This window comes from Schistocerca americana, chromosome 3, assembly GCF_021461395.2.
Source record: "Schistocerca americana isolate TAMUIC-IGC-003095 chromosome 3, iqSchAmer2.1, whole genome shotgun sequence".
Lineage (NCBI taxonomy): Eukaryota > Metazoa > Arthropoda > Insecta > Orthoptera > Acrididae > Schistocerca > Schistocerca americana.
The window spans coordinates 450,609,923-450,637,220 of NC_060121.1; the positions used below are offsets into that span (position 1 = coordinate 450,609,923).

At 42.2% G+C, this 27,298-nt stretch overlaps 1 protein-coding gene across 1 annotated transcript in view; it reads left to right on the top strand.

The window, feature by feature from the left end:
• The window catches only part of LOC124606146 (enkurin), a 109,199-nt gene that overhangs the window by 50,213 nt on the left and 31,688 nt on the right, over nucleotides 1-27,298 (top strand). The window contains exons 2-3 of the mRNA XM_047138111.1: nucleotides 18,820-18,971; nucleotides 24,933-25,156. Coding sequence (XP_046994067.1) covers nucleotides 18,820-18,971; nucleotides 24,933-25,156 — 376 coding nt within the window. The remainder of the gene's footprint in view (nucleotides 1-18,819; nucleotides 18,972-24,932; nucleotides 25,157-27,298) is intronic.

The following is a 27,298-nucleotide window of genomic DNA, read 5'->3' on the forward strand; positions in this document are numbered from 1 at the left end:
TCTGCCAGAACAATTTCACGGTGCTTAAATCAGGCTGGTTTATATGCTCGGAAGCCTGTTACATGCATTCCATTTCAACCAAACCATTGTCAAGAAAGAATTCATTGTTGTAGGGAGCATGTTAGCTGGAATCAGCAACAGTGGTTCAAAGTGATGTCCTTCAATGAATCCTGCTGTACTGTGGGAATTCATTTTGGTCACCGTTTAGTTTGCAGAGAGAGGGGAACATGTTACAACCATAGAATGTTCATGAATGTACTGCCTAGGCATTATGGTATGGGCAGGCATTACACACAATGGCCATACATCACTGCATGTCTTTGTGCAAGGAAACATTACAGCAAAGTGATACTGAAGGGAGATCAGAATGGGATGGGATACCAACAAAGGTGTTAAAAACAGTGTCTAAAATAATTGCACAGCCACTAACTACAATAGTTAACCAGTACCTTCAAAAAGGTTATTTTCCTGGCACACTGAAGTACATAGTAGTTAAGTCACTATTAAAAAAGGCACAAACGAACATATGAGAAACTATGACACAGTATCTCTTCTTCCATCACTATCAAAAATATTTTAAAAGGTAGTGACCATAAAAAAATCAAAATTTCATTAAAAAATTTGCAATAATCTCAAAAAATCAGTATGGGTTTCAAAAAAGCAGAACCACAGTATCTGTTATAAATAATTTTGTTGATAAAATTAGCTCATCTCTAGACAACTCACTGCATGCCACAGGAATTTTTTGTGACCTTTCAAAGGCCTTTGATAGTGTTAATCACTCTTTGCTACTCTGTAAACTGGAGAAGTATGGAATTAGGGGCACAGTATTAGAATGGTTTGAGTCCTATCTAACCAACTGAAGAGAGAGAGAGTCATTATAACCTCAGAGAGAGGAACTTATACATCAAAATGGAAAACCATTTCACATGGAGTACCTCAATGTTTCTGTTTTACATAAATGATCTGGCACTTAATATTGAGTGTTACTCAGTTTTATTTGTAGATGACATCTGTAATCATTGAAAGTAACAATACTGATCAAATTTCACAAACTGTATTAAATACTTTAGAAAAATTATATTCCTGGTTTGATTTAAACAGGTTAAAATTAAACATGGAAAAGACTCAGTTAATGCAGTTTAAAACAAAACAAGCAAAATTAAATGATTTTCAGGTGAGTCACAGAAACCAGGATTTGCAGGAAATTTGTGAAATTCTTAGGAATGCAACTAGATAAAGATCTATTATGTGGATCACATATACAGTACCTTGCAAATAAATTAAATAGCATAGCATTTGCAATGAGGATATTGTACAATGCTACCAGTATGGGCATAATAAAAGTACTATATCACAGCTGCTTTGAGTCAGTAATAAGATAGGGATTTGTATTTTGGGGTAACTCAAATCATATATGTCAAATACTAAAACTTTAGAAAACCTCATTAGAAATATGCACAATGTAGGGCGAAGAAAATCATGTAGCCCACTCCTAAAAATTCTAAGTACCTTATGTTAAGTGTTCCCTCACTATAAATATATGAGCTGATTATCTCTGTACACAGTAACCCTGAGTTAATTGTACCAAATCATTTTCAACATGATTATATCACCAGAAATCAAAATAATTATATATGGCCCACCCACTATTTAAAACTTTATGCTCAGACTCCACATTATATGGGTATGAAAATTTATAACAAAGTGCAAGGAAGAGAACTGCTCAGCATAAATTTAGAAACACTGAAAAAAATCCTTATATGAGAAACTAGTGCAACAATGTTACTATCCAGTGAAAGAATTCATAAATAACAATCTGAAAATTTGAGCAGGGGAGAGCAAATACTTATGACTGTTAATCTTAAAAAATTTTTTACTCTTGGAGAAAAATTATTAATTGCTGAATTAAGTAAGTAAGGAAAATTGTAAACCAGTTTTTGTGTTTTGATGAGTCTCCTGTACTGTAAGTCAATGGCTTGAAATTGTATGTTATGAGACAAACTTCTACTTCTACTAAAGAATCCAACTCTAAAGTCATGTCATAGTCCTCCCTTACATGTGCCACTATCTCTACAATTGTTTGAACTGAATCATACCCAGGCAAAAATCTACACCCATTGTTCACAACAGTGTGACATTTTTATCTCCCACTCCAACTAATCTGTATCATGATGGGTGTCATTGCTTATGTTAGACAAGATCCCCACTGGCAACTGACACATGTGTCCCTCAGTCCAACAATATCCTGCAATATCTCTTTCCTACCATACCTCTGACTACACAATCCACGTCTGCAAGTGACTTTTTAGCATCTAACATAACAGAATGACTGGGTTCCCTTTGGCATTTAACGTCTGGTTCTTTCCTGGTCCCTTACCTCTGAAACTGTGGCCTCTGCGTCTACCACAATTGTTCTGAGGCTGGCAACATTTCCTCCTCGCATGCCCCATTTGTCCACCTATAGGGGTTGAAAACACTATCTGTCTAATCTACACTCCAACTGACATGTAAATATCTTCATGTTGTGAGGCTAATCCAACAGCTGCACACATTTCAGTCGAATCCCCTGTCCTCACTCTTAACATCTTCAAAGGTAAGCCTCTCAAAAATATGTTAAGTGCCCTCTGCTCAGCCTCTCATAAAATCATCTTACTTGTCATAGCATTCTGTCTCACTTATTAAGTACACCCACTGATCCTTCTTATTTTGCCTGCAAATTCTTCCACTGTTTCTACACAGTTCTTTGTTGTCATGTTCAACTGTTCCCTAAAATGTCTGGCACTATTCTGTTTCGTATAAATCTGCATTAACCCTTTTTTAAATTCCTCAAACTTTCTAGCACCCTTGAGAGCATCTGTATAGATTGTATAAGTTTTTTCTTCTCTTGTTAACCTGAACTTTGCTACTCTTAAAAGCTCCATGTCAGACCATCCTTACATCTCTGCAAAGATTTTAAGATCTTCTAGAAATGCTTACACACCCTCAGTTCGTTTACCATAAAAAGTAGTAATTAAACTTATGGCTGACAAATCTATACCTCACTGTAGCGACTGCAGCTCCACTAGACCACGTAATTTCTTACTAACTGCTGTCACCTGTACTGACCTCCCTGATAATATGTCAACTGCTACTGGTTCTGACACACCTTGTTTCTCTGACTCTGCAGAAGCCTTGTGCTTCCCGATATTGAATCTCAAACACTAGTAATCACAAGACACATAAAATAAAACATATTAACCTAGTTCTTACGTACAGCCATGAACTATTTCGATTCTCAGCACCGCCCAGCAATATGCCCGTAGCGTTTACATGTGAAACATCTCATTGGCACTGATTTTGTACCTGGTGCTGAATGATCTAAGTTACACTGTGTGCATCTAACAGATGCTAACCAATCGTGACTCTCATTGCCTCTGAAGTATGACAAATTTTCTGACTCTTTATTTGTAAAACAAAGTCACGTTATAAAAGGGATGGCAGTTAAATACCTTTTCCATGGCTAAAACACTCAACAATAAAAATTTTTTGACTTGCTGTACTGTAGGCTGTAGGTTCAGACATTGCTCTAACAAGGTGTCATCGGTATCTGGACGTCAGTGAAATATGACTGGAGTCAGTCAGTTAGTTTTGTGCTTTTCAAATTGCTTCATTACCACTCTCCACTGCGATTCAATACAAGCAGAGGCACTGTGGTTGAGGCATCCAGTTGGCTACTGCGTTTGTGCGTGTGACGCCCCGCAGTGCTGATAGAGCGCAGTGTGGTAGAGTGGTGGAGCAATGCCAGCGCTTCTGTCAGTGAAGTTCTCCCGATTGGGCATCTAAGAGTGACGGCCGAGGTGCGCTTGACGTCTCCAGCCTTGCAGGGGCCATGACCCACTGTGGCTGGCATGCTGTGTCCCAGGCCTCGGCTGGCCCTGCGGCAGGGACAGCTCTGTGTCTCATGTCTCTGGACAGGCTGCCCAGATGTGAGGTCGAACTGCGGACTCTGTACAACATTCCAGATGGTGTCCCAAGAGTCTTTGCCCCATGATGGCAGTGCTGCAATATTAACACAAGATCATTTCAGTACGACAGTTGCCAGGTATTTATACACTCATGGGTGGTGCTTGTTTGAGCTTTTTCTATGTCCTACGGCACTTCTACTAAACACCTCCACTGTTGATGGTGTTGAAAGGCTTCTCCCTTCTTTCAGTTAGGTGCTGCTGGGTCAACTATTTCCACATCTCACCTGGACAGCTTGCCTTGCAACGTGCGATGGCTATGTTGTGTTTAGTTTGTCATAACATCTACACTCACCTGCGGATGGCTCTGTTGTAATCTACTTCATACTTCGTAGCCGGTTTCTAACTGAATATGGTCAGTGTGTTACACTGGAAAAGCACACACAAATTACAAAATATACCTTTAACTTATTTGGACTGAACCAACCTTGGATATAACGAAAGCCAATCGAATCGAAATGTTCTCTTTATGCCATCTGTATCACTCTTTAAATCATAATTTTTGTCAGGCTGCCTTGGGCCCAACAAAATATTATGCTCTAGGAATCACCTATCTCCTTTTACTGCAAGATAATTTTCGTCACCAGAATTACTGACCAAAAGACTGCAATCTTTTCGTCAAAGCATTTGAAGCCACCAGAGGTATTAGCTTGATATATACTCTTAAGACAAAAACTACACACTATGAAGGAATTATCAGAATGGGACGGAAATCGGAAGATGTGATGCACATATACAGACAGACAACTGTATACAATTTCAGAAAACTGCATGATTTATTCAAGAGAAATAGCTTCGTAAATTGAACAAATAAATAATGCGTTGGTCCATCTCTCTCCCTTATGTAAGCAGCTGTTCGCCTTGGCACTGATTGATGAAGTTGTTGGATGTCCTGAGGGACATCATTCCAGATTCTGTGAAGGTGCGTTAGATTGTCAAAATTCTGAGAGTTGGTTGGAAGACCATAATTATAATGCACCAAACGTTCTCAAATGGATCCGAGATCTCGAAACCTTGTTGGCCAAGGTAGGGTTTGACAAACACGAAGACAAGCAGTAGAAACTCTTGGCGCGTGCTGAAAGGTAAGCCTAGGATGACTTGCCATGAAGGGCTGACCTCCATGCTGTAAGGTTAGCGCAGGTGACAACCAAAGAGTCCTGCTATGAAATGAAATGCCATCCGAGATCATCACTCCATAATGTCTGATCGTATGGCGAGCGATAGTTAGGTTAGTATACAACCATGTCTGGGGCATCTTCAGACATGTCTTTGCTGGTCATTGGGGCTCTATGCATATGTTTCTCCAGCCATTTGCTTGAGAGTTATTTTGTGTGTTTGTGAGTGAGAGAGATGTACTTGAGTACAATGTACTTGAGAGATGCAATACCACTAAAAATATGAAATTGTGTGTAACATATCAAGCTGTTATGATCATGAAAACCTTTCATAGAGATGGGTCACACAGGAGAAGCAAACAGAAGAGTAAGATTTCTTGGAAACATTAACAAGCCATTGTATCACTAGCACCAGTACCCATCAACAATGTATGTGCGGAACTCTCAATTTCATAGTTATGGTTTTGGATCTGCAGGAGAAATGTGAACATCTTAACGCGATAATTCAATTGTAGTACTGCCACATGTTAGAACTAAATGTACCAATTTCCATCTGTTCTGCTGGCAGTGTTGCTCTCCAAGAAATACATTTCACTGACATCCATTCTCGAACATGTCTAAGCTATCGTGCACTCTGGCTGAATGAGAAATAATCTGGGTGCATCTTAGCTTGATAATTTGGTGGATATTTTCAACGCAAAATTCAGTGTTGCCGGTATGAAGTTTGTTTTAAAAGCGTATGACTACACCAGGAGAGGAGCTTTACACTTCTTTCGGTACAAATTTAATTGATTTCTGTAGAATATTCGCTGTTCCAACGCAATAGTGATGTGAAACTTCGATAGTTTATATTATCAGTTTCCGCCAATCGGTTACGATCACGAATGTATCCCACAAATCGAACCCAGCTAACAACAGCATACCAGTGGCTTGTGGCCGGAGTCGGTGACAGCTCACGCGCTTGAGTTGGCAGTGCGCCCCTGCAGTGGTGGCAACACATGAATCTTACGCAGACTATTTGGCCAGCTAGAACTTTCTTGCGTGATTCCCATTAAATGGTTGTTGCTGGGGGCTCCTCATTGCACGTTACGCCCAGTAGATGATGAATTTTGCTTTTGATGAGAGCTCAGTTTTTCATTTTGAGATGTGTGCAAGTAAAGTATTGACCACTACTCTCGTAGAAAATATCATACTTTCCCGTCCTATAAATTTTGAGACGTTCTTGATGGCTAAGATCTGACTTGTAAATAAACATAACAGTTTTCATTCACAAGTGTTGCTGCTACATGGCTTCTGTATATAAGAACGATTTGTTTATAGCAGTACAGGGGTGATTGGCTATGTTAATTAGTGGTAAAAAAGCCACCATCTATTTAACACATCAAATTTTTTGTGATGAATTTTACAGGCGTTAGCACATAAGTATCCACCTCCAGAAGGACGAATGTGTGTCTCTCGATTTTTTAATTTGCATGCTGAACGTATGAGCGGGTTATACATCTTTTCAGTTTATGTGAATTTTGAATCCCTGTCATGGGGATTAAGGTACGAGTGTACCTACTGCATTTTTCATGTTACCCTTCATTTTAACTTGGGTCACACAGGTTCTGACTGCTGGGGCGTCACAAAAGCATACTAGCGTTGTGAATCGGAACTTCTATACTGCATTTCGTGTTATATTTTTGAATGTGGTGTCTCTCCGGTCAGAGTTGTCACCAGTGGACGGTGGCGTCTCTCCAGGTGAGTGAGACTCAAGAGCTCCCAGCCCTGCACGGGTCACCGTGAATGTGGCCAGCTGTCATTCGTTGACGGTGGCGCGGCTTCTGTCTGATGGTGTAGTGTAGTGGACAGTGTGTGAGGCAGTAGCAGCAGTCTGAGTGGTATGAACCATAAGCCAAGCCAGCTCATAACTTAATTGTTTAAACTATGATGTGAAATTAGTTGGGGATAACTGTTTAAACTTTGGACAGCTGAACTTTAACTCGCGGCAGGCGTCGGGTAACGTCAGAGGAGAATCTGGTGCCCGTCTTGAATTCTATACTTAGAACAAGTGATTTGACAACCGCAACTGAAGCTTCCAACCCGTCTGAATGAATAATAGCTTGACGGAACATTATGTAGATCAGCAGACTGGCAAGCTTTATCTAACAGGCAGGCTTTGACCTCTAGGGGAAAGAAATATCCTTTGTCTCAGGGGGTAATCTGACGACTTAGAGCCAGTGCCAGTATTCCAGATAAGCCATCTTGAATTCCAGCATGACAACGCACTTTCTTGGATTTTTGAATTTTCCGCCATTTTCTTCTTAGACAACAGCCCTGCTTCCACACTGATGACGAAGGAGTATGGTGAAAACCCACGAGCACAGCTGGGCTATTTTTTTAAAGTTTCCGCTAATTTATGAATTTATCCCATTTTCTGAATTTCGCGCCAATATTAAAATTTCCCACCATTTTATTCAGAGAGGAAGGAGGGACGGGGAAATCCGGTGACTTATCGATGACGTAATCAGTGACCTATACTGCATCAGAACACCCTCTCTCTACCTTCTCAAATGTCTGAACAGTATTAATATAGGACTAATATTACCATTCATACAAGCTGCAGATCGTCCAGCGGTCACCTAATGCAACGATAATTGTATGAACCAATGCTTGAAAAGATAAACGACGACGATTAGTCTGTCAAAAACTCGTGGACGTTGGACGAAAGTAATTTACAAAATGGTTCAAGTGGCTCTTAGCTCTATGGGACTTAACATCTGCGGTCATCAGTCCCCTAGGCTTAGAACTACTTAAACCTAAGGACGTCACACACATCCATACCCGAGGCAGGATTCGAACTTGCGACCGTAGCAGTAGCGCGGTTCCAGACTGAAGCGCCTAGAACCGCCCTGCCACAGCGGCCGGCAAAAGTAATTTACATATTAATGGATTTGCTTATAAACAAAATTTTCATTATAAGGCACGAGAAAATCCTACTCAGCTACATCAACGATCACTGCACAGCAATAAAGTCATCATGTGGTGTGCTGTGTCACCATATGACTTAATAGCCCTTTTTTTTTGGGAACGAAGATGGTCTTGCGACTAAAGTCACATCCTATCGGTAAGTTACCGTGCTCGAAACCTCTGCTGCTCAAAAACTACAGATGATTCTACGAATTGTTAACGAACTCTGGTTTCAGCAAGGGGAATCAGCATCACACACAGCACGAATATCGACGACTGGCGTACGCCAATTGTTTGGCAATCGTATAATTTCAAGGAAAGATGACATTCCATGGCCTCCCAGATCCCCTGATCTGTTAGCGTGTTGTTCTTCTTGCAGCGGCACCTTATCCTTGTAAGTGAGAAAATGGTTTATCCAGCATAACAATGAAATATTAGCCAGTATATACTCTTTCGAAATAGTAATCAATAAAACTACTCAATTTATTTTGTATTTGTGTGTCTGCCGTGAGTTATGGGGTGTTAAAAATTCCCTTCAACGAGTCAGGAGTACAAAATCTGTGCTGAAATAGTTTGAAAAATCTGCAGGAAGTAAGTTAGCTATGTGAGCTTCCGTTAGTAAGTATGTAGCCTCAGAAGGAAGACATTTTCCAAAAGACTGTGGTTCACACCAAAGACGATAAATATGAATGCATATTTTCAGCAACTTCGGTAGTGGAATAAGTTTCACGACTTCCATGAAATGCTTCTTCAAGCACAGGCAAACAGTGTGTCCCTGCTATTGCTCTACTAGATGGTGCTCTGGTCCACTTGACACTGTGTTACCCAGACTACCATCAGGCACTAAACAGTGTTTAAAGCTGTTGAAACCGTAGCTGCCTTATCTACGTCAGAATCTCCTCCAAATTCTGAATCGACTGGATGCTGTTCTAAAACCTCTGCGGAGCAGTTTAATATCTGATCAGCCAGAACTTCTTCTGCCATGGAACTATGCCATCTCCATGAACTCATTCTTGTAGATCTAAAAGAAATATATTTTATCTAACTATAAAAACCAAGCAAAAATGAGCAAATAATATTCCCATTTCCAGAATGAGATTTTCACTCTGAATCGGAGTGTGCGCTGATATGAAACTTCCTGGCAGAGTTCGAGTCTCGGTCCAGCACACAGTTTTAATCTGCCAGGAAGTTTAATATGCCCATTGCCTTTAAGTGTGCGCTAAACTGTTTTCGTCGTGTTGTACATTTTTAGTAGTCTTCCTACATGTGCTCTGTAAGCGAAATAATTTATATTACCTCAGTGGCTAACATTTTCGAGATAATAAGTGTTACAATATTATCTGCAATGTTCATTCTTCATTACAAGAATTTCACAGCACATAATCAGTGAAGTCCTACGCAAATAGGAACTGAATTCACAACAATTTATTTTTTTCCCTTTACGGTGTGTAAGAGAACTAGCAAAATATGCTTACAAACGGCTCCATTATTGATTTTATACTTCATAATGTAGAAAATGTTACTGTGAATTGAAGTTACCGTTGTTTATGTCAGAAGATAACAGTAAATCCGTAGGTGACAAATGCTAAATGAACACATATACAATAATACCAATAAAACTAATTGTTTCTAGTAAATGAAGTAATAAGCAGCGTTCAAGACCAGTAGTATATACAGAGTGGTCATTGATCATGTCCGGGCCAAATATCTCACGAAATAGGCGTCAAAGAAAAAAACTACAAAGACGAAACTTGTCTAACTTGAAGGGGGAAACCAGATGGCGTTATGGTTGGCCCGCTAGATGGCGCTGCCATAGGTCAAACGGATATCAACTGCGTTTTTTTAAATAGAAACTCTCATTTTTTATTACATATTCGTGTAGTACGTAAAGAAATACGAATGTTTATTTGGACCATTTTTTTCGCTTTGTGATAGATGGTGCTGTAATAGTCACAAACCTATGGCTCACAATTTTAGACGAACAATTGGTAACAGGTAGGTTTTTTAAATTAAAATACAGAACGTAGGCACGTTTGAACATTTTATTTCGGTTATTCCAATGTGATACATGTACCTCTGTGAACTTATTATTTCTGAGAACGCATGCTGTTACAGCGTGATTACCTGTAAATACCACATTAATGCAATAAATGCTCAAAATGATGTCCGTCAACCTCAATGCATTTGGCAATACGTGTAACGACATTCCTCTCAACAGCAGGTAGTTCGCCTTCCGTAATGTTCGCACATGCATTGACAATGGGCTGACGCATGTAGTCAGGCGTTGTCGGTGGAACACAATAGCAAATATCCCTCAACTTTCCCCACAGAAAGAAATCCAGGGACGTCAGATCCGGTGAACGTGCAGGCCATGGTATGGTGCTTTGACGACCCATCCACCTGTCGTGAAATATGCTATTCAATACCGCTTCAACCGCACGCGAGCTATGTGCCGGACATCCATCACGTTGAAGTACATCGCCATACTGTCATGTCTTGTAGTACCATCGGTAGAACATTACTAGGAAATCAGCATACATTGCACCATTTAGATTGCCATCGACAAAATGGGGGCCAATTATCCTTCCTCCCATAATGCCGCATCATACATTAATCCGCCAAGGTCGCTGATGTTCCACTTGTCGCAGCCATCGTGGATTTTCCGTTGCCCAATATTGCATATTATGCCGGTTTACGTTACCGCTGTTGGTGAATGACGCTTCGTCGCTAAATAGAACGCGTGCAAAAAACATGTCATCGTCCCGTATTTTCTCTTGTGCCCAGTGACAGAACTGTACACGACGTTCAAAGTCGTCGCCATGTTCCTGGTACATAGAAATATGGAACGGGTGCAGTCGATGTTAATTTAGCATTCTCAACACTGACGTTTTTGAGATTCCCGATTCTCGCGCAATTTATCTGCTACTGATGTGGGGATTAGCCATGACAGCAGCTAAAACTCCTACCTGGGAATCATTATTTGTTGCAGGTCGTGGTTGACGTTTCAGATGTGGCTGAACACTTTCTGTTTCCTTAAATAACGTAACTATCCGGCGAACGGTCAGGACACTTGGATGATGTCGTCCAGGATACCGAGCAGCATACATAGCACACGCCCGTTGGGCATTTTGATCACAATAGCCCCACATCAACACGATATCGACTTTTTCCGCAGTTGGTAAAGGGTCCATTTTAACACAGTAATGTATCACGAAGCAAATACCGTCCGCACTGGCGGAATGTTACGTGATACCACGTACTTATACGTTTGTGACATTACAGCGCCATCTATCACAAAGCGAAAAAAGTGGTCCAACTAAAACATTCATATATCTTTACGTACTACATGAATATGTAATAAAAATGGGGGTTCGTATTTTAAAAAACCCCGTTGATATCCGTTTGACCTATGGCAGCGTCGTCGAGCGGGCCAACCATAGCGCCATCTGGTTTCCCCCTTCAAGCTAGACAAGTTTCGTTATTTGTAGTTTTTTTGTTTGACACCTATTTCGTTAGATATTTGGACCGGTCTCTATCAATGGACCACCCTGTATACAGAGCTACAGAGATCCGCTACTAATGATGGACCAAGTGGCATGAGGCGACGGCAAATATTTGTATAATTATGGCCCTTCCAGAGTACCGGCACCGTATAGTGAAGTTCAGAATCACTCGATTTTCACCGAATTTTGCAGTCATAATATCAACTTTGTCGTATATGGCACTGACAAGTATCATATTTATAATTTTGTAGAGGATGTGATTTAAGTAATTTGTATGCTATTTCCAGTTGTTACATATAGAAACCTCCTAGTGAATCTGATATGGGATCTTTAGTTCAAGATTAATTTTAGGTTGTTTAAGTGTCTTTGTCACTACAGTGGTGGTTATCCGAGTATTTTGCAAATCATCAGTAATATAAATTGCCGAATAGTGCTCGAATACAATTCGCTCTTACTGCGTTTTTGATTGTGAAGGCACTTCTGTCTATCAGCAGCGAAGCCAAATCTACTGTAGCAGACTTTCACTTGGATTGAGATGTTTTTCAGTTCCACTGTTACTAAGAAGGGTGTCCTTCAGTCGAAACGCCATAGCCATTGCTGAATAGTTATACAATCCACACATTTGTGTTAGAACTTCTGCATAACATAGTGGAATTAAAAGAAAAGAATGGCCTGGTAGATTATACCTGGTGAATTTCTAGAGGAAAATGGGTGGGCCATAGAACTGAAACTGGGAAATCGCTAAGTAACAATGGGTTGGTTGTTGGACCGCAAAGTGGATAATATTAGTTCCAAGACCGGAAAGTTTTGATGTTGTGTTACATACGAGAGTTGGAAATTTAACAACGGCAACTACACTCCTGGAAATTGAAATAAGAACACCGTGAATTCATTGTTCCAGGAAGGGGAAACTTTATTGACACATTCCTGGGGTCAGATACATCACATGATCACACTGACAGACCCACAGGCACATAGACACAGGCAACAGAGCATGCACAATGTCGGCACTAGTACAGTGTATATCCACCTTTCGCAGCAATGCAGGCTGCTATTCTCCCATGGAGACGATCGTAGAGATGCTGGATGTAGTCCTGTGGAACGGCTTGCCATGCCATTTACACCTGGCGCCTCAGTTGGACCAGCGTTCGTGCTGGACGTACAGACCGCGTGAGACGACGCTTCATCCAGTCCCAAACATGCTCAATGGGGGACAGATCCGGAGATCTTGCTGGCCAGGGTGGTTGACTTACACCTTCTAGAGCACGTTGGGTGGCACGGGATACATGCGGACGTGCATTGTCCTGTTGGAACAGCATGGTCCCTTGACGGTCTAAGAATGGTAGAACGATGGGTTCGATGACGGTTTGGATGTACCGTGCACTATTCAGTGTCCCCTCGACGATCACCAGTGGTGTACGGCCAGTGTAGGAGATCGCTCCCCACACCATGATGCCGGGTGTTGGCCCTGTGTGCCTCGGTCGTATGCAGTCCTGATTGTGACGCTCACCTGCACGGCGCCAAACACGCATACGACCATCATTGGCACCAAGGCAGAAGCGACTCTCATCGCTGAAGACGACACGTCTCCATTCGTCCCTCCATTCACGCCTGTCGCGACACCACTGGAGGCAGGCTGCACGATGTTGGGGCGTGAGCGGAAGACGGCCTAACGGTGTGCGGGACCGTAGCCCAGCTTCATGGAGACGGTTGCGAATGGTCCTCGCCGATACCCCAGGAGCAACAGTGTCCCTAATTTGCTGGGAAGTGGCGGTGCGGTCCCCTACGGCACTGCGTAGGATCCTACGGTCTTGGCGTGCATCCGTGCGTCGCTGCGGTCCGGTCCCAGGTCGACGGGCACGTGCACCTTCCGCCGACCACTGGCGACAACATCGATGTACTGTGGAGACCTCACGCCCCACGTGTTGAGCAATTCGGCGGTACGTCCACCCGGCCTCCCGCATGCCCACTATACGCCCTCGCTCAAAGTCCGTCAACTGCACATACGGTTCACGTCCACGCTGTCGCGGCATGCTACCGGTGTTAAAGACTGCGATGGAGCTCCGTATGCCACGGCAAACTGGCTGACACTGACGGCGGCGGTGCACAAATGCTGCGCAGCTAGCGCCATTCGACGGCCAACACCGCGGTTCCTGGTGTGTCCGCTGTGCCGTGCGTGTGATCATTGCTTGTACAGCCCTCTCGCAGTGTCCGGAGCAAGTATGGTGGGTCTGACACACCGGTGTCAATGTGTTCTTTTTTCCATTTCCAGGAGTGTATTTACTTACACCCCCCCATGAACCATGGACCTTGCCGTTGGTGGGGAGGCTTGCGTGCCTCAGCGATACAGATAGCCGTACCGTAGGTGCAACCACAACGGAGGGGTATCTGTTGAGAGGCCAGACAAACGTGTGGTTCCTGAAGAGGGGCAGCAGCCTTTTCAGTAGTTGCAAGGGCAACAGTCTGGATGATTGACTGAGCTGGCCTTGTAACAATAACCAAAACGGCATTGCCGTGCCGGTACTGCGAACGGCTGAAAGCAAGGGGAAACTACAGCCGTAATTTTTCCCGAGGGCATGCAGCTTTACTGTATGATTACATGATGATGGCGTCCTCTTGGGTAAAATATTCCGGAGGTAAAATAGTCCCCCATTCGGATCTCCGGGCGGGGACTACTCAAGAGGATGTCGTTATCAGGAGAAAGAAAACTGGCGTTCTACGGATCGGAGCGTGGAATGTCAGATCCCTTAATCGGGCAGGTAGGTTAGAAAATTTAAAAAGGGAAATGGATAGGTTGAAGTTAGATATAGTGGGAATTAGTGAAGCTCGTTGGCAGGAGGAACAAGACTTTTGGTCAGGTGACTACAGGGTTATAAACACAAAATCAAATAGGGGTAATGCAGGAGTAGGTTTAATAATGAATAGGAAAATAGGAATGCGGGTAAGCTACTACAAACAGCATAGTGAACGCATTATTGTGGCCAAGATAGATACGAAGCCCACACCTACTACAGTAGTACAAGTTTATATGCCAACTAGCTCTGCAGATGACGAAGAAATTGAAGAAATGTATGATGAAATAAAAGAAATTATTCAGATTGTGAAGGGAGACGAAAATTTAATAGTCATGGGTGACTGGAAGTCGAGTGTAGGAAAAGGGAGAGAAGGAAACATAGTAGGTGAATGTGGATTGGGAGTAAGAAATGAAAGAGGAAGCCGCCTGGTAGAATTTTGCACAGAGCACAACATAATCATAACTAACACTTGGTTTAAGAATCATGAAAGAAGGTTGTATACATGGAAGAACCCTGGAGATACTAAAAGGTATCAGATAGATTATATAATGGTAAGACACAGATTTAGGAACCAGGTTTTAAATTGTAAGACATTTCCAGGGGCAGATGTGGACTCTGACCACAATCTATTGGTTATGACCTGTGGATTAAAACTGAAGAAACTGCAAAAAGGTGGGAATTTAAGGAGATGGGACCTGGATAAACTAAAAGAACCAGAGGTTGTACAGAGATTCAGGGAGAGCATAAGGGAGCAATTGACAGGAATGGGGGAAATAAATACAGTAGAAGAAGAATGGGTAGCTTTGAGGGATGAAGTAGTGAAGGCAGCAGAGGATCAAGTAGGTAAAAAGACGAGGGCTAGTAGAAATCCTTGGGTAACAGAAGAAATATTGAATTTAATTGATGAAAGGAGAAAATATAAAAATGCAGTAAGTGAAACAGGCAAAAAGGAATACAAACGTCTCAAAAATGAGATCGACAGGAAGTGCAAAATGGCTAAGCAGGGATGGCTAGAGGACAAATGTAAGGATGTAGAGGCCTATCTCACTAGGGGTAAGATAGATACCGCCTACAGGAAAATTAAAGAGACCTTTGGAGATAAGAGAACGACTTGTATGAATATCAAGAGCTCAGATGGAAACCCAGTTCTAAGCAAAGAAGGGAAAGCAGAAAGGTGGAAGGAGTATATAGAGGGTCTATACAAGGGCGATCTACTTGAGGACAATATTATGGAAATGGAAGAGGATGTAGATGAAGATGAAATGGGAGATATGATACTGCGTGAAGAGTTTGACAGAGCACTGAAAGACCTGAGTCGAAACAAAGCCCCCGGAGTAGACAATATTCCATTGGAACTACTGACGGCCGTGGGAGAGCCAGTCCTGACAAAACTCTACCATCTGGTGAGGAAGATGTATGAGACAGGCGAAATACCCTCAGACTTCAAGAAGAATATAATAATTCCAATCCCAAAGAAAGCAGGTGTTGACAGATGTGAAAATTACCGAACTATCAGCTTAATAAGTCACAGCTGCAAAATACTAACACGAATTCTTTACAGACGAATGGAAAAACTAGTAGAAGCCAACCTCGGGGAAGATCAGTTTGGATTCCGTAGAAACACTGGAACACGTGAGGCAATACTGACCTTACGACTTATCTTAGAAGAAAGATTAAGGAAAGGCAAACCTACGTTTCTATCATTTGTAGACTTAGAGAAAGCTTTTGACAATGTTGACTGGAATACTCTCTTTCAAATTCTAAAGATGGCAGGGGTAAAATACAGGGAGCGAAAGGCTATTTACAATTTGTACAGAAACCAGATGGCAGTTATAAGAGTCGAGGGACATGAAAGGGAAGCAGTGGTTGGGAAGGGAGTAAGACAGGGTTGTAGCCTCTCCCCGATGTTGTTCAATCTGTATATTGAGCAAGCAGTAAAGGAAACAAAAGAAAAATTCGGAGTAGGTATTAAAATTCATAGAGAAGAAATAAAAACTTTGAGGTTCGCCGATGACATTGTAATTCTGTCAGAGACAGCAAAGGACTTGGAAGAGCAGTTGAATGGAATGGACAGTGTCTTGAAAGGAGGATATAAGATGAACATCAACAAAAGCAAAACAAGGATAATGGAATGTAGTCTAATTAAGTCGGGTGATGCTGAGGGAATTAGATTAGGAAATGAGGCACTTAAAATAGTAAAGGAGTTTTGCTATTTGGGGAGCAAAATAACTGATGATGGTCGAAGTAGAGAGGATATAAAATGTAGGCTGGCAATGGCAAGGAAAGCGTTTCTGAAGAAGAGAAATTTGTTAACATCCAGTATTGATTTAAGTGTCAGGAAGTCATTTCTGAAAGTATTTGTATGGACTGTAGCCATGTATGGAAGTGAAACATGGACGATAAATAGTCTGGACAAGAAGAGAATAGAAGCTTTCGAAATGTGGTGCTACAGAAGAATGCTGAAGATTAGATGGGTAGATCACATAACTAATGAGGAAGTATTGAATAGGATTGGGGAGAAGAGAAGTTTGTGGCGCAACTTGACCAGAAGAAGGGATCGGTTGGTAGGACATGTTCTGAGGCATCAAGGGATCACCAATTTAGTATTGGAGGGCAGCGTGGAGGGTAAAAATCGTAGAGGGAGACCAAGAGATGAATACACTAAGCAGATTCAGAAGGATGTAGGTTGCAGTAGGTACTGGGAGATGAAAAAGCTTGCACAGGATAGAGTAGCATGGAGAGCTGCATCAAACCAGTCTCAGGACTGAAGACCACAACAACAACAACATTTACTTACAGCTCGTACAAAATAGATACGTGTTTCAAAGTTTTACTGACCTTCAGAGTAGTCACCAGCATTGTGTGTAATCCGTTGCCAGCGATGTGGAAGTCGTAGGATACTCTTAGCAGTGCCAATTGTGTTGACAGTTCGAGCGGCGCGGTCTATTGCTCGACGAATTTGTAGCAGTTCTGAAGCGAATGCCATGAAATGTTTCCTTCAGTTTAGAAATCGAATTCAACTCACGAGGGCTTAAGTCAGGCCGGCCGCGGTGGCCGAGACGTTCTAGGCGCTTCAGTCCGGAACTGCGCGACCGCTACGGTTGCAGGTTCGAATCCTACATCTGGCATGGATGTGTGATGTCCTTAGATTAGTTAGATTTAAGTAGTTCTAAGTTCTAGGGGACTGATGACCTCAGATGTTAAGTCCCATAGTGCTCAGAACCATCTGAACCAGCTTAAGTCAGGGGAGTACAGTAGGTAGTATAGTGCTTAGCAAAAAATGGTTCATATGGCTCTGAGCACTATGGGACTTAACTTCTGAGGTCATCAGTCCCCTAGAACTTAGAAATACTTAAACTTAACTAACCTAAGGACATCACACATCCACGCCCGAGGCAGAATTCGAACCTGCCACCGTAGCGGTCGCGCGGTTCCAGACTGTAGCGGGTAGAACCGCTCGGTCAACCCGGCTGGCAGTGCTTAACAGCCCCATCAGTCAAACAAATCAGTAACAGCTCGCACTGTACGTGCTTGAGCGTTGTCCTGCAAAATAATGGTCTGGTCCTACTTCTGTCTCTATGCTGTTCATTTTTGGAACACAACCTACGATCAGCTTAGAGACAGAAGTGATGACACTTTCTGCAGGACGAGACCATCATTTTGCAGGACAATGCTCAAGCACGTACATTGCAAGCTGATACTGATTTGTTTGACTTATGGGGCTGCTAAATGCTATACCACCTACTGCACTCCCCTGACTTAAGCCCTCCTAAGTTCAAATCTATTTCTAAATTGAAGGAAACACTTCACGGCATTCGCTTCAGAACTGCTACAAATTCGTCGGGCAATAGACCGCACCGCTCGAACTGCCAACACAACTGGAACTGCTAAGAGTATCCTACGACTTCCACATCGCTGGCAACTGCTTATACACAATGCTGGTGACTACTCTGATGGTCAATAAAACTTTGAAACACGTATCTATTTTGTACGAGCTTTAAATAAATAGTTGCCACTATTAAAGTTCCAACCCTCGTATTAACCTTATTTCTCTTTCTGTCGTCTATTTGAAGGCTTTCCTGGCAATATAAGTGATTTAATTTCTCTAATTAATTCCACAATGTTCTTGCTCCTTTTAGTTTTACTTGCTTTTCCCTTACTTCATAATGAAATAAGGTCTGGTTTCAGGAGTCTGAAACATAATGCTTTATTCTGAACGTATCTGTCGACTGTTGTATACTTTCCAAAGCTATTTTCTATTATAGAACTCAAGTAGAACATAATTTAACACCTATGAAACTTCGAATATCAGTCTGATTTCACTTCTATGTAAGTAGGTGGGAGGAAAATACAATGTATTATTTTATTTCTCTGTTTTAAAATGGGGAAGAAATTATATGAGTAACTATCGCCCTGAGTGGGTAAGGTGTTAAAGAATTTATGAAATTTTCAGATACGTATCAAAGTTGAGACCCCTGATTAAAGCTGAAGCCAAGAGGAACAAGTATGGCCATAAAACATTTGGCGAAGCAGAAGTACGTGTGAGAAAACCGAAAGAATTTCTTAGGAAAAATACACGCATTACTCCACCAAAACCGGAAGTAGGTAAGCGAATGTACCATACTCACTCTGTTTAAACAGATTTGTGTTAGATGTAAAACTCAGTCCTGCAGTTGTTTCTTAATTAAAATATGCCACATTTCTCTTTATTGTTTTATCTTCACCTTCTATATAAACAGTATGTACTGGAGGTATAACTAGAAGATCTATACTCTGCAAACCAGTGCAGAGTCGATAGCAAAGGGCACTTCTCACTGTACCACGTATTAAGATTTGTTCCTGTTCAATTCGTGTGTGAAGCGCTGGAAGAATTATTGCTTAAATGCTTTTGCGCGAGCTGTAATTAGTCTAATTTTTTCTTGGTAGTCCTGAAGTAAAGATATGTAGGTTATTGTTGGGTATTCCTAGAATCTTCAGCTAACCTGTTTCTTGAAACATCGTAAATCAGCTTTCGCTGGATAGTTGGCTTGTATGAAGTGTCTGTCAGTTCAGTATTTTCAATTTCTTGATGGGCTGAGTATCGGTACTTAAACTACACTTACACGGGATGGACAAAAATATGGAATCACCTCGAGAAATGCGTGCTTGAACATAAATGCAGATTCTAGCCAACCCTGCACGTTACGCTGTTGTATTTCACCACGTAAGTCATCTGTACCATGTACTCAATATGTTGCAAGTGTCAGTCGTCGTGAGAACTATGTTCTGTGTAGTTCTGACTGCATTATCTCGGAGCTGTGTGATTTCGGTTGTGGTCAAGTTGTTGGTGCTCGTATAGTGGATGATTCCGTAACCAAGGTAGCCAGAGTGCACAGTGTTTCAAGACTCACCGTACCAACGACTTATACCATAGAGAGAGAAAGCGGAAAAACATCATCCGCTAAGCCACAACGCGTACGAAAGTACAAGGTGTACATAAAGTCTGGGAACAATATCAATTATTTATTGCACAAGAACTAAACACTGTACAGACGTCATACATATTGCATTTTGAAGAGAAACTCTGAAAAGTTTTTTTTTTTTTTTTTTTTTTTTTTTTTACAAATATTCAGTATGCGAACCATGAGTAACCCGGCAGACGTCAATACGGTAGTCGAATTCTTGCCATAACCGTCCCAGCATGACATCGTCGACTGAGGCAGTCACTTCCCGTATTCTCTCTTGGAGTTCTGCTACATCACGTGGTGGAGGCAGTACATACGCCACAGAAAAAAAGTAACACGGTATGAGATCTGGTAATCTAGGAGGCCATTTCATGAAACAGCTATCCCCTTCTGTAGCACGGCCGATCCATTGATGCGGCAGTTCTGTGTTCAGGTAGCCATGAACTTCACGATGAAAATGGGTTGGAGACCCATCCTGCTGAAAGATGAACGGAAAGTCCGATTGCACTTGAGGTATCAGCCATTATTGCAACATATCCAAGAAGGAATGTCTAGTGACAATACTCTCGGCGAAGAAGAATGGCCCGTACACTTTTCGACTTCACAAGGAACAAAAAACATTTACGTTTGGGGTATCACGCTCAAATTAAATGCATTCGTGTGGATGCTTTGAACCCCAGATTTGACAATTACGGCTGTTCACTTTCCCATTAGTATGAAAAGTGGCTTCGTCGCTAAAAATTAAGCGATCAACAATGCCATCCCCATCCTCATTCAATTGTTGCAACTGCGAACAAAACTGAAAACGCTTGTCTTTGTCGACGTCATTGAGCTTCTGTGCTAGCTCAGATATGAATGGTTTCATAGACAGCTTCTGTCGCAGGCCTTTCAACACTGTCATTGAAGCCATTTCGAGTTCATAGGATGCACGACGTACCGATTTCTTTGGACTCCTTATGAATGTCTCTCTTATGTGCTCCACATTCACTTCACTCACACTGGAACGTCTGCTTCCCTTGCCAGGCATAAGCAATCCGCCGTAACGAATTTGTTGTGCCAGTGGTAAATGGCCTTCCTTGTTGGTGGCTTCTTACCGTGCTTGGTTCCAAACATCCGTTGAACAGCTGTAGCACACTTGTTTTTGTCGTACTCCAACACACAGAAAGCTCGCTCCACACCTGAACTCGCCATGTTTGCGTCTAGCGCAGCCTATACGCAAATTACCAAACTGTACTGTGGCGGTATACATGAAAAAACTTTCATGGTTTCTCTTCAAAATGACATATGTATGATATCTGTAGTATGTGCAAGAAATAATTGAAAGTGTTCGCGGACTTTGTGTATACCCTGTATATGCTCAGTAATCGTGACGGACGGTTGTTGAAGAAGACTGCGACGAAAAATAAGACGACGACAGCTGTAAAAGTCACTGCAGAACTGAACGTCGCACTCGCAAACTTTGTCGACACTGCAACAATACGAAGGGTGCTTCGTATGAGGGAAATTGGAAAGTGAGCTTGAATTCGAACACCACACATCAGTAATGTAAATGCCCGTAACATGGCTACTCTGCGAAGTCGCATTACTACTAAAGATGATGTGAAAAATTTCACTATTCAGGTCCATCCCAAGGTATCACGTTTGTTCCCCAGTGGTGAAGCTGTATTCCAAAACGACAGAGCTCTGTTCACACAGCTCGCATCGTCTAGTTCTAATTCTTGAGCGCCAGGAAGAGTAGTCGCATTTCCCCTGACCACCACAGTCGCTGTCTCTCAATATTGTTGAGCTATTCTGGTCTACTTTGGGGAGAAGGGTGCCTGATCGCTACCCACCTCCACCATCGTTACCTGAGTTTTCCACTATTCTTCTGGGAGAATGGTACAATATTCTCTTGAAAACCATGCAGAATCTGTAATTATCCATTCCAAAACTATTGGAAGCTGTTTTGAGCGCCAATGGTTTTCTAACACCGTATTGTGCATGATAACATGCTGTGTTTTTGGTGTTCCATACTTTTATCTACCCCTCCTCCAAATCTAATACCCCTGTAAAAGTGATCTACGTGTAAATAAAACTGGTGCTACTACCACCACTACTTTACTGTTACTACTGACGACTTATTAACGTATTAGTAGTCACAGATATCCTGAGAACTACACTACTGGCCATTAAAATTGCTACAGCAAGAAGAAATGCAGATGATAAACGGGTATTCATTGGACAAATATATTATACTAGAACTGACATGTGATTACATTTTCACGCAGATTGGGTGCATAGATTCTGAGAAATCAGTACCCGGAACGACCACCTCTGGCCGTAAAAACGGCCTTGATACGCCTGGGCATTGAGTCAAACAGAGCTTGGATGGCGCGTACAGGTACAGCTGCCCATGCAGCTTCAACACGATACCACATTTCATCAAGAGTAGTGACTGGCGTATTGTGACGAGCCAGTTGCTCGGCCACCATTGACAAGACGTTTTCAGTTGGTGAGAGGTCTGGAGAATGTGCTGGCCAGGGCAGCAGTCGAACATTTTCTGTATCCAGAAAGGCCCGTACGGAACCTGCAACATGCGCTCGTGCGTTATCCTGCTGAAATGTAGGGTTTCGCAGGGATCGAATGAAGGGTAGAGCCACGGGTCGTAACACATCTGAAATGTAACGTCCACTGTTCAAAGTGCCGTCAATGCCAACAAGAGGTGACCGAGACGTGTAACCAATGGCACCCCATACCATCACGCCGGGTGATACGCCGGTGTGGCGATGACGAATACACGCTTCCAATGTGCGTTCACCGCGATGTCGCCAAACACGGATGCGACCATCATGATGCTGTAAACAGAACCTGGATTCATCCGAAAAAATGACGTTTTGCCATTCGTGCACCCAGGTTCGTCGTTGAGTACACCATTGCAGGCGCTCCTGTCTGTGATGCAGCGTCAAGGGTAACCGCTGCCATGGTCTCCGAGCTGATAGTCCATGCTGCTTGCAAACGTCGTCGAACATTTCGTACAGATAATTATTGTATTGCAAACGTCCCCATCTGTTGACTCAGGGATCGAGACGTGGCTGCACGATCCGTTACAGCCATGCGGATAAGATGCCTGTCATCTCGACTGCTAATGATAAGAGGCCGTTGGGATCCAGCACGGCGTTCCGTATTACCCTCCCGAACCCACCGATTCCATATTCTGCTAACAGTCATTGGATCTCGACCAACGCGAGCAGCAATGTCGCGATACGATAAACGGCAATCGCTATAGGCTACAATCCGACCTTTATCAATGCCGGAAACGTGATGGTATGCATTTCTTCTCCATACACGAGGCATCACAACAACGTTTCATCAGGTAACGCCGGTCAACTGCTGTTTGTGTATGAGAAATCGGTTGGAAACTTTCCTCATGTCAGCACGTTCTTGGTGTCGCCACCGGCGCCAACCTTGTGTGAATGCTCTGAAAAGCTAATAATTTGCTTATCACAGCATCTTCTTCCTGTCGGTTAAATTTCGCTTCTGTAGCACGTCATGTTTTCTTTATGAATCGTAAGACATGAGCAGGTCAATTTTTCTTTTAAAAAATCGCCAGTCCTCTTCGCAATCGCTGTACAACGAGTCTGCAATACTTCAGTTCGTCTTCGGCACGAACGTAAGTTATATCCCCTCCAAGAAGACTCTCGGGGAGATGATCGATGGCAACATATGAATCGATAGAAACCTGAAAGCGATTGTCGGTATAGTATGCATTCCGGGCTTCTTGCAGCCCCATTGTGCAATGTTCAAATGTTCATATGTGTGTGAAATCTTATGGGACTTAACTGCTAAGGTCCTCAGTCCCTAAGCTTACACACTACTTAACCTAAATTATCCTAAGGACAAACACACACACCCATGCCCGAGGTAGGACTCGAACCTCCGCCGGGACCAGCCGCACAGTCAATGACTGCGGCCCCTTAGACCGCTCGGCTAATCCCGCGCGGCCATTGTACAATGAAGTATGTCTATATTGCATTTGATAAGAAAGGTATATTACAGGACACTTCAGAAGAAAGTGAAAAATATGTGAGTAATCTGGTAGACCCGAAACTTACAATAAGTGAACAGATCTCAAACAGTCGTAGGTGGTGCTTTGATTTTTTTCAACATTTACTTGGGGCAGGAAAAAACAATGAGTCCCCATCCGGTCACTCTTTCGTTTAACTTTATCTATGTTTTATGGACTTATTAATGACCACGTATAATTTTTAGTCGTATTGCAGACGTAGAGACGACAAGTAACAATATGTTTGTTTTACTAAATCAGTACTATTGCATTCTGTTTTACTGTTGACTTTCCTGCACAGCTGCGCTGGTAAAAATGAATTAATTTTTTAATTTTCTTTGTTTTATTGAAATTTATTTTAATTAACATTGCATTGGAAGTGATGCTCTCTGCTTAAATTATGAGCAGATCATTCCGAGTGTGGTTCTATATGAAATTGCTGGAAATGGTATGTCTTGTACTATTACACTATGCTTTTCAATTGACTTTCTTGCACGTTAGTGCTGATTCAGCTTTTATTATTTTATATTAATATTTCTGTTTTACACAATATTAGTAGTGCTGCCCTCTAGCGATAACACTTTACGTTATTGCTCCATTAACGGTGTCTTTACACTGCAACTGTAGTCAGCTACTGGTTAGGTCTATTTCTTGCATACGACAGCACATGTTTTGCTTGACCTTTGTATGGACATTATTCAACGTCTTTGGCAATGCAAGTAATGATCACAGATGGTATGTACTTATATTCATCGAAACTGTGTACAATTAATTGCTTTTGCGGTTTACGTAATCATATTTCCTTAGATTTGTGTATTGTATGATAGCGTTATTTGCACTTGTCGTTATTAGTTGTCACCAGGTCATCTGATGATGCGCTGTGCCCGCTGGTAGTTATAACTTCTACAGGCGTGCTATTTGTGACAGCATAACGAAGCTAGATCGTTATGTGAAGATGAGGACACAAATAAAACTGTGTCCCCATTTCTCTTCCTTTGTGTAGCCGACTTGCTTTGACACTGTGTGAGGTGCCTACTTCCTTTATAAAACTTGATGATCTTTGAATGTCGTGCATTGCAGACCAGTGCCACGGGAAAGGCATTGGGAAACCCGTGCCACCAGTGCCGAAGCATGTGGTCCCAAAAGCGCCGGTGGTGCAGGAGAAGAACTTCCGAGCGGACAACGTGGTGAACGCGATGCGCTCTCGAGCCCGGCAACCCGTGCCGCGGTACGTGCTAACCCGCCGCGGCGACACGCGCCTTCTAGAGCCCTCCGGTACTGTTCCACGGTACGCCCTTAAGAAGGTAAGGCAACCTGCTTGTCAGCTAAAACAACAAGGCTCAACACTGCACACACTCTGTTATGATTATTTTTATTATTTACCATTTTAAAAATCTTCAACGTGGACAACATTGCAAAATGCTAATCCCGAAGACAGACAGACATGTTATCGCTTACATTGTACTGGAACGGGGAAAAGCTGCATTCAGAACCCCGTCTGAATGTCTCGAATTAGCTTATTTCAGGTTGCACTAAATCATTTAAGACGAACTCCATGATTAACTGAGCACGCTCTTAACATTGCTTCATGTCGCTGAATAGCAATTATATGTGTGTTATAAAAACCTTATTGACGCGTTTCGGGCATCACCCACCATCAGAACATCTGTCGAAGAATACGACGATTGACACACTGGCATAAATTACAGAAGGCACATTAAGTGGAAACCTATTCAGATCCGTTGACAACCAAGCTCAGGTTCAACAAATAAGCTTGACATGGAGTATCGTGCCACGGGTAATTCTACTGATGTTGGTACTCAGTTGACAAGGACCAACAGTTACAAGACAAGTTTCCATAACATACCACGAGGTGGAAAGGTTGTAACGGGGTTGGGACCGAACGTTAAATGTCGAAAAATAAAATATTAACATGATCAAATACTGAAAACTTGTAATGACGTGAAATAACAATAGATTATATAAGAAGGGGTTTCCTTTTGAGGAGAACTAGAATTAAAAATTTTAAATGTGGGCAGATTACATTTAAACAAAAACACACCAATAATACACGCGTTAGAGGAACGGGATTATGGGAAGGGGTCGAAGGGAAGACAGGGGCACTGGACAATTCAGTACTTAAAATACTGAGGAGAAATCAACTAGAAATCAACTGGATATTGCAAAACTGCGTGACTGATAATACGTTTCAATTTATTTAGAGTGCACATTAAATTACACCGGTGCTGTATGTGTGAGGATGTGATATATCCATTATATTATGTTCAATCCATGGGTATGTAAAGACAGGAAGAGACACAGACAAATGGGAACAAAAACGAGTAGCCGAGGAGTGAGCAAAATTACATCTTTATTAACTTTTAATGCTACCGAACTAACAAAGTTACAAAGACCATGAAGTAGTAATGAAAAAAATCTGTGAGGGCTTGTAAGAGATCGAACACAAGCAAATATTACCCATTTACAGGGATCGTAAACTAGCGAAGAAAATACAATAATATTTTTCCGGTTTTATGAGAGACCCTCCATTATATCATCAGTTAAAAACAAATCGCTCTAGCCGGACGATAGTAAAAAAAATGTTTACTTATACAACAGTTGAGGCCTTGAGACCCATAAGGGTCTAAAGAACACTGTCTTTGGTTTTGAGATTATACCACGAATACCTGACCTTTATTGATCTTGTAGTGATCCAGTTTCATCTACATCTGTAGAAACACACTGTGTGTATGAACATTTATATCTAGGCGCTTCAGTTCGGAACCTCGCTGCTGCTACGGTCGCAGGTTCGAATCCTGCCTCGGGCATGGATGTGGATGATGTCCTTAGGTTAGTTAAGTTTAAGTAGTTCTAAGTCGATGGGACTGATGACCTCAGATGTTCAGTCCCATAGTGCTTAGAGCCATTTGAACCAGCCCGCATCTCGTGGTCGTGCGGTAGCGTTCTCGCTTCCCACGCCCGGGTTCCCGGGTTCGATTCCCGGCGGGGTCAGGGATTTTCTCTGCCTCGTGATGGCTGGGTGTTGTGTGCTGTCCTTAGGTTAGTTAGGTTTAAGTAGTTCTAAGTTCTAGGGGACTGATGACCATAGATGTTAAGTCCCATAGTGCTCAGAGCCAGCCATTTGAACCATTTCAACATTCACAAAAAGCTGTCTCATAAATTTCAGTTTCATAAGGGCCCAAATCAGAAAATTTAGCTGTTCTGCTCTGCTCTGTTGGTATTTGGGGTTGACATCATAATTTAGTGTCTACATCATTTATGTAGTAGTAATACTTTGTAGTCGGAGGTGTATCGGCAGTTTTATCTGAACCTAAGGTCCATAGATGTGCTTAATGGAAATGATAATGAAGACCCTGACATGTCGGAATATGTCATAGCAGCGTGTGTGATAAATTTAGTGCATGTTCTTTGTGTTGTGGTTCTGT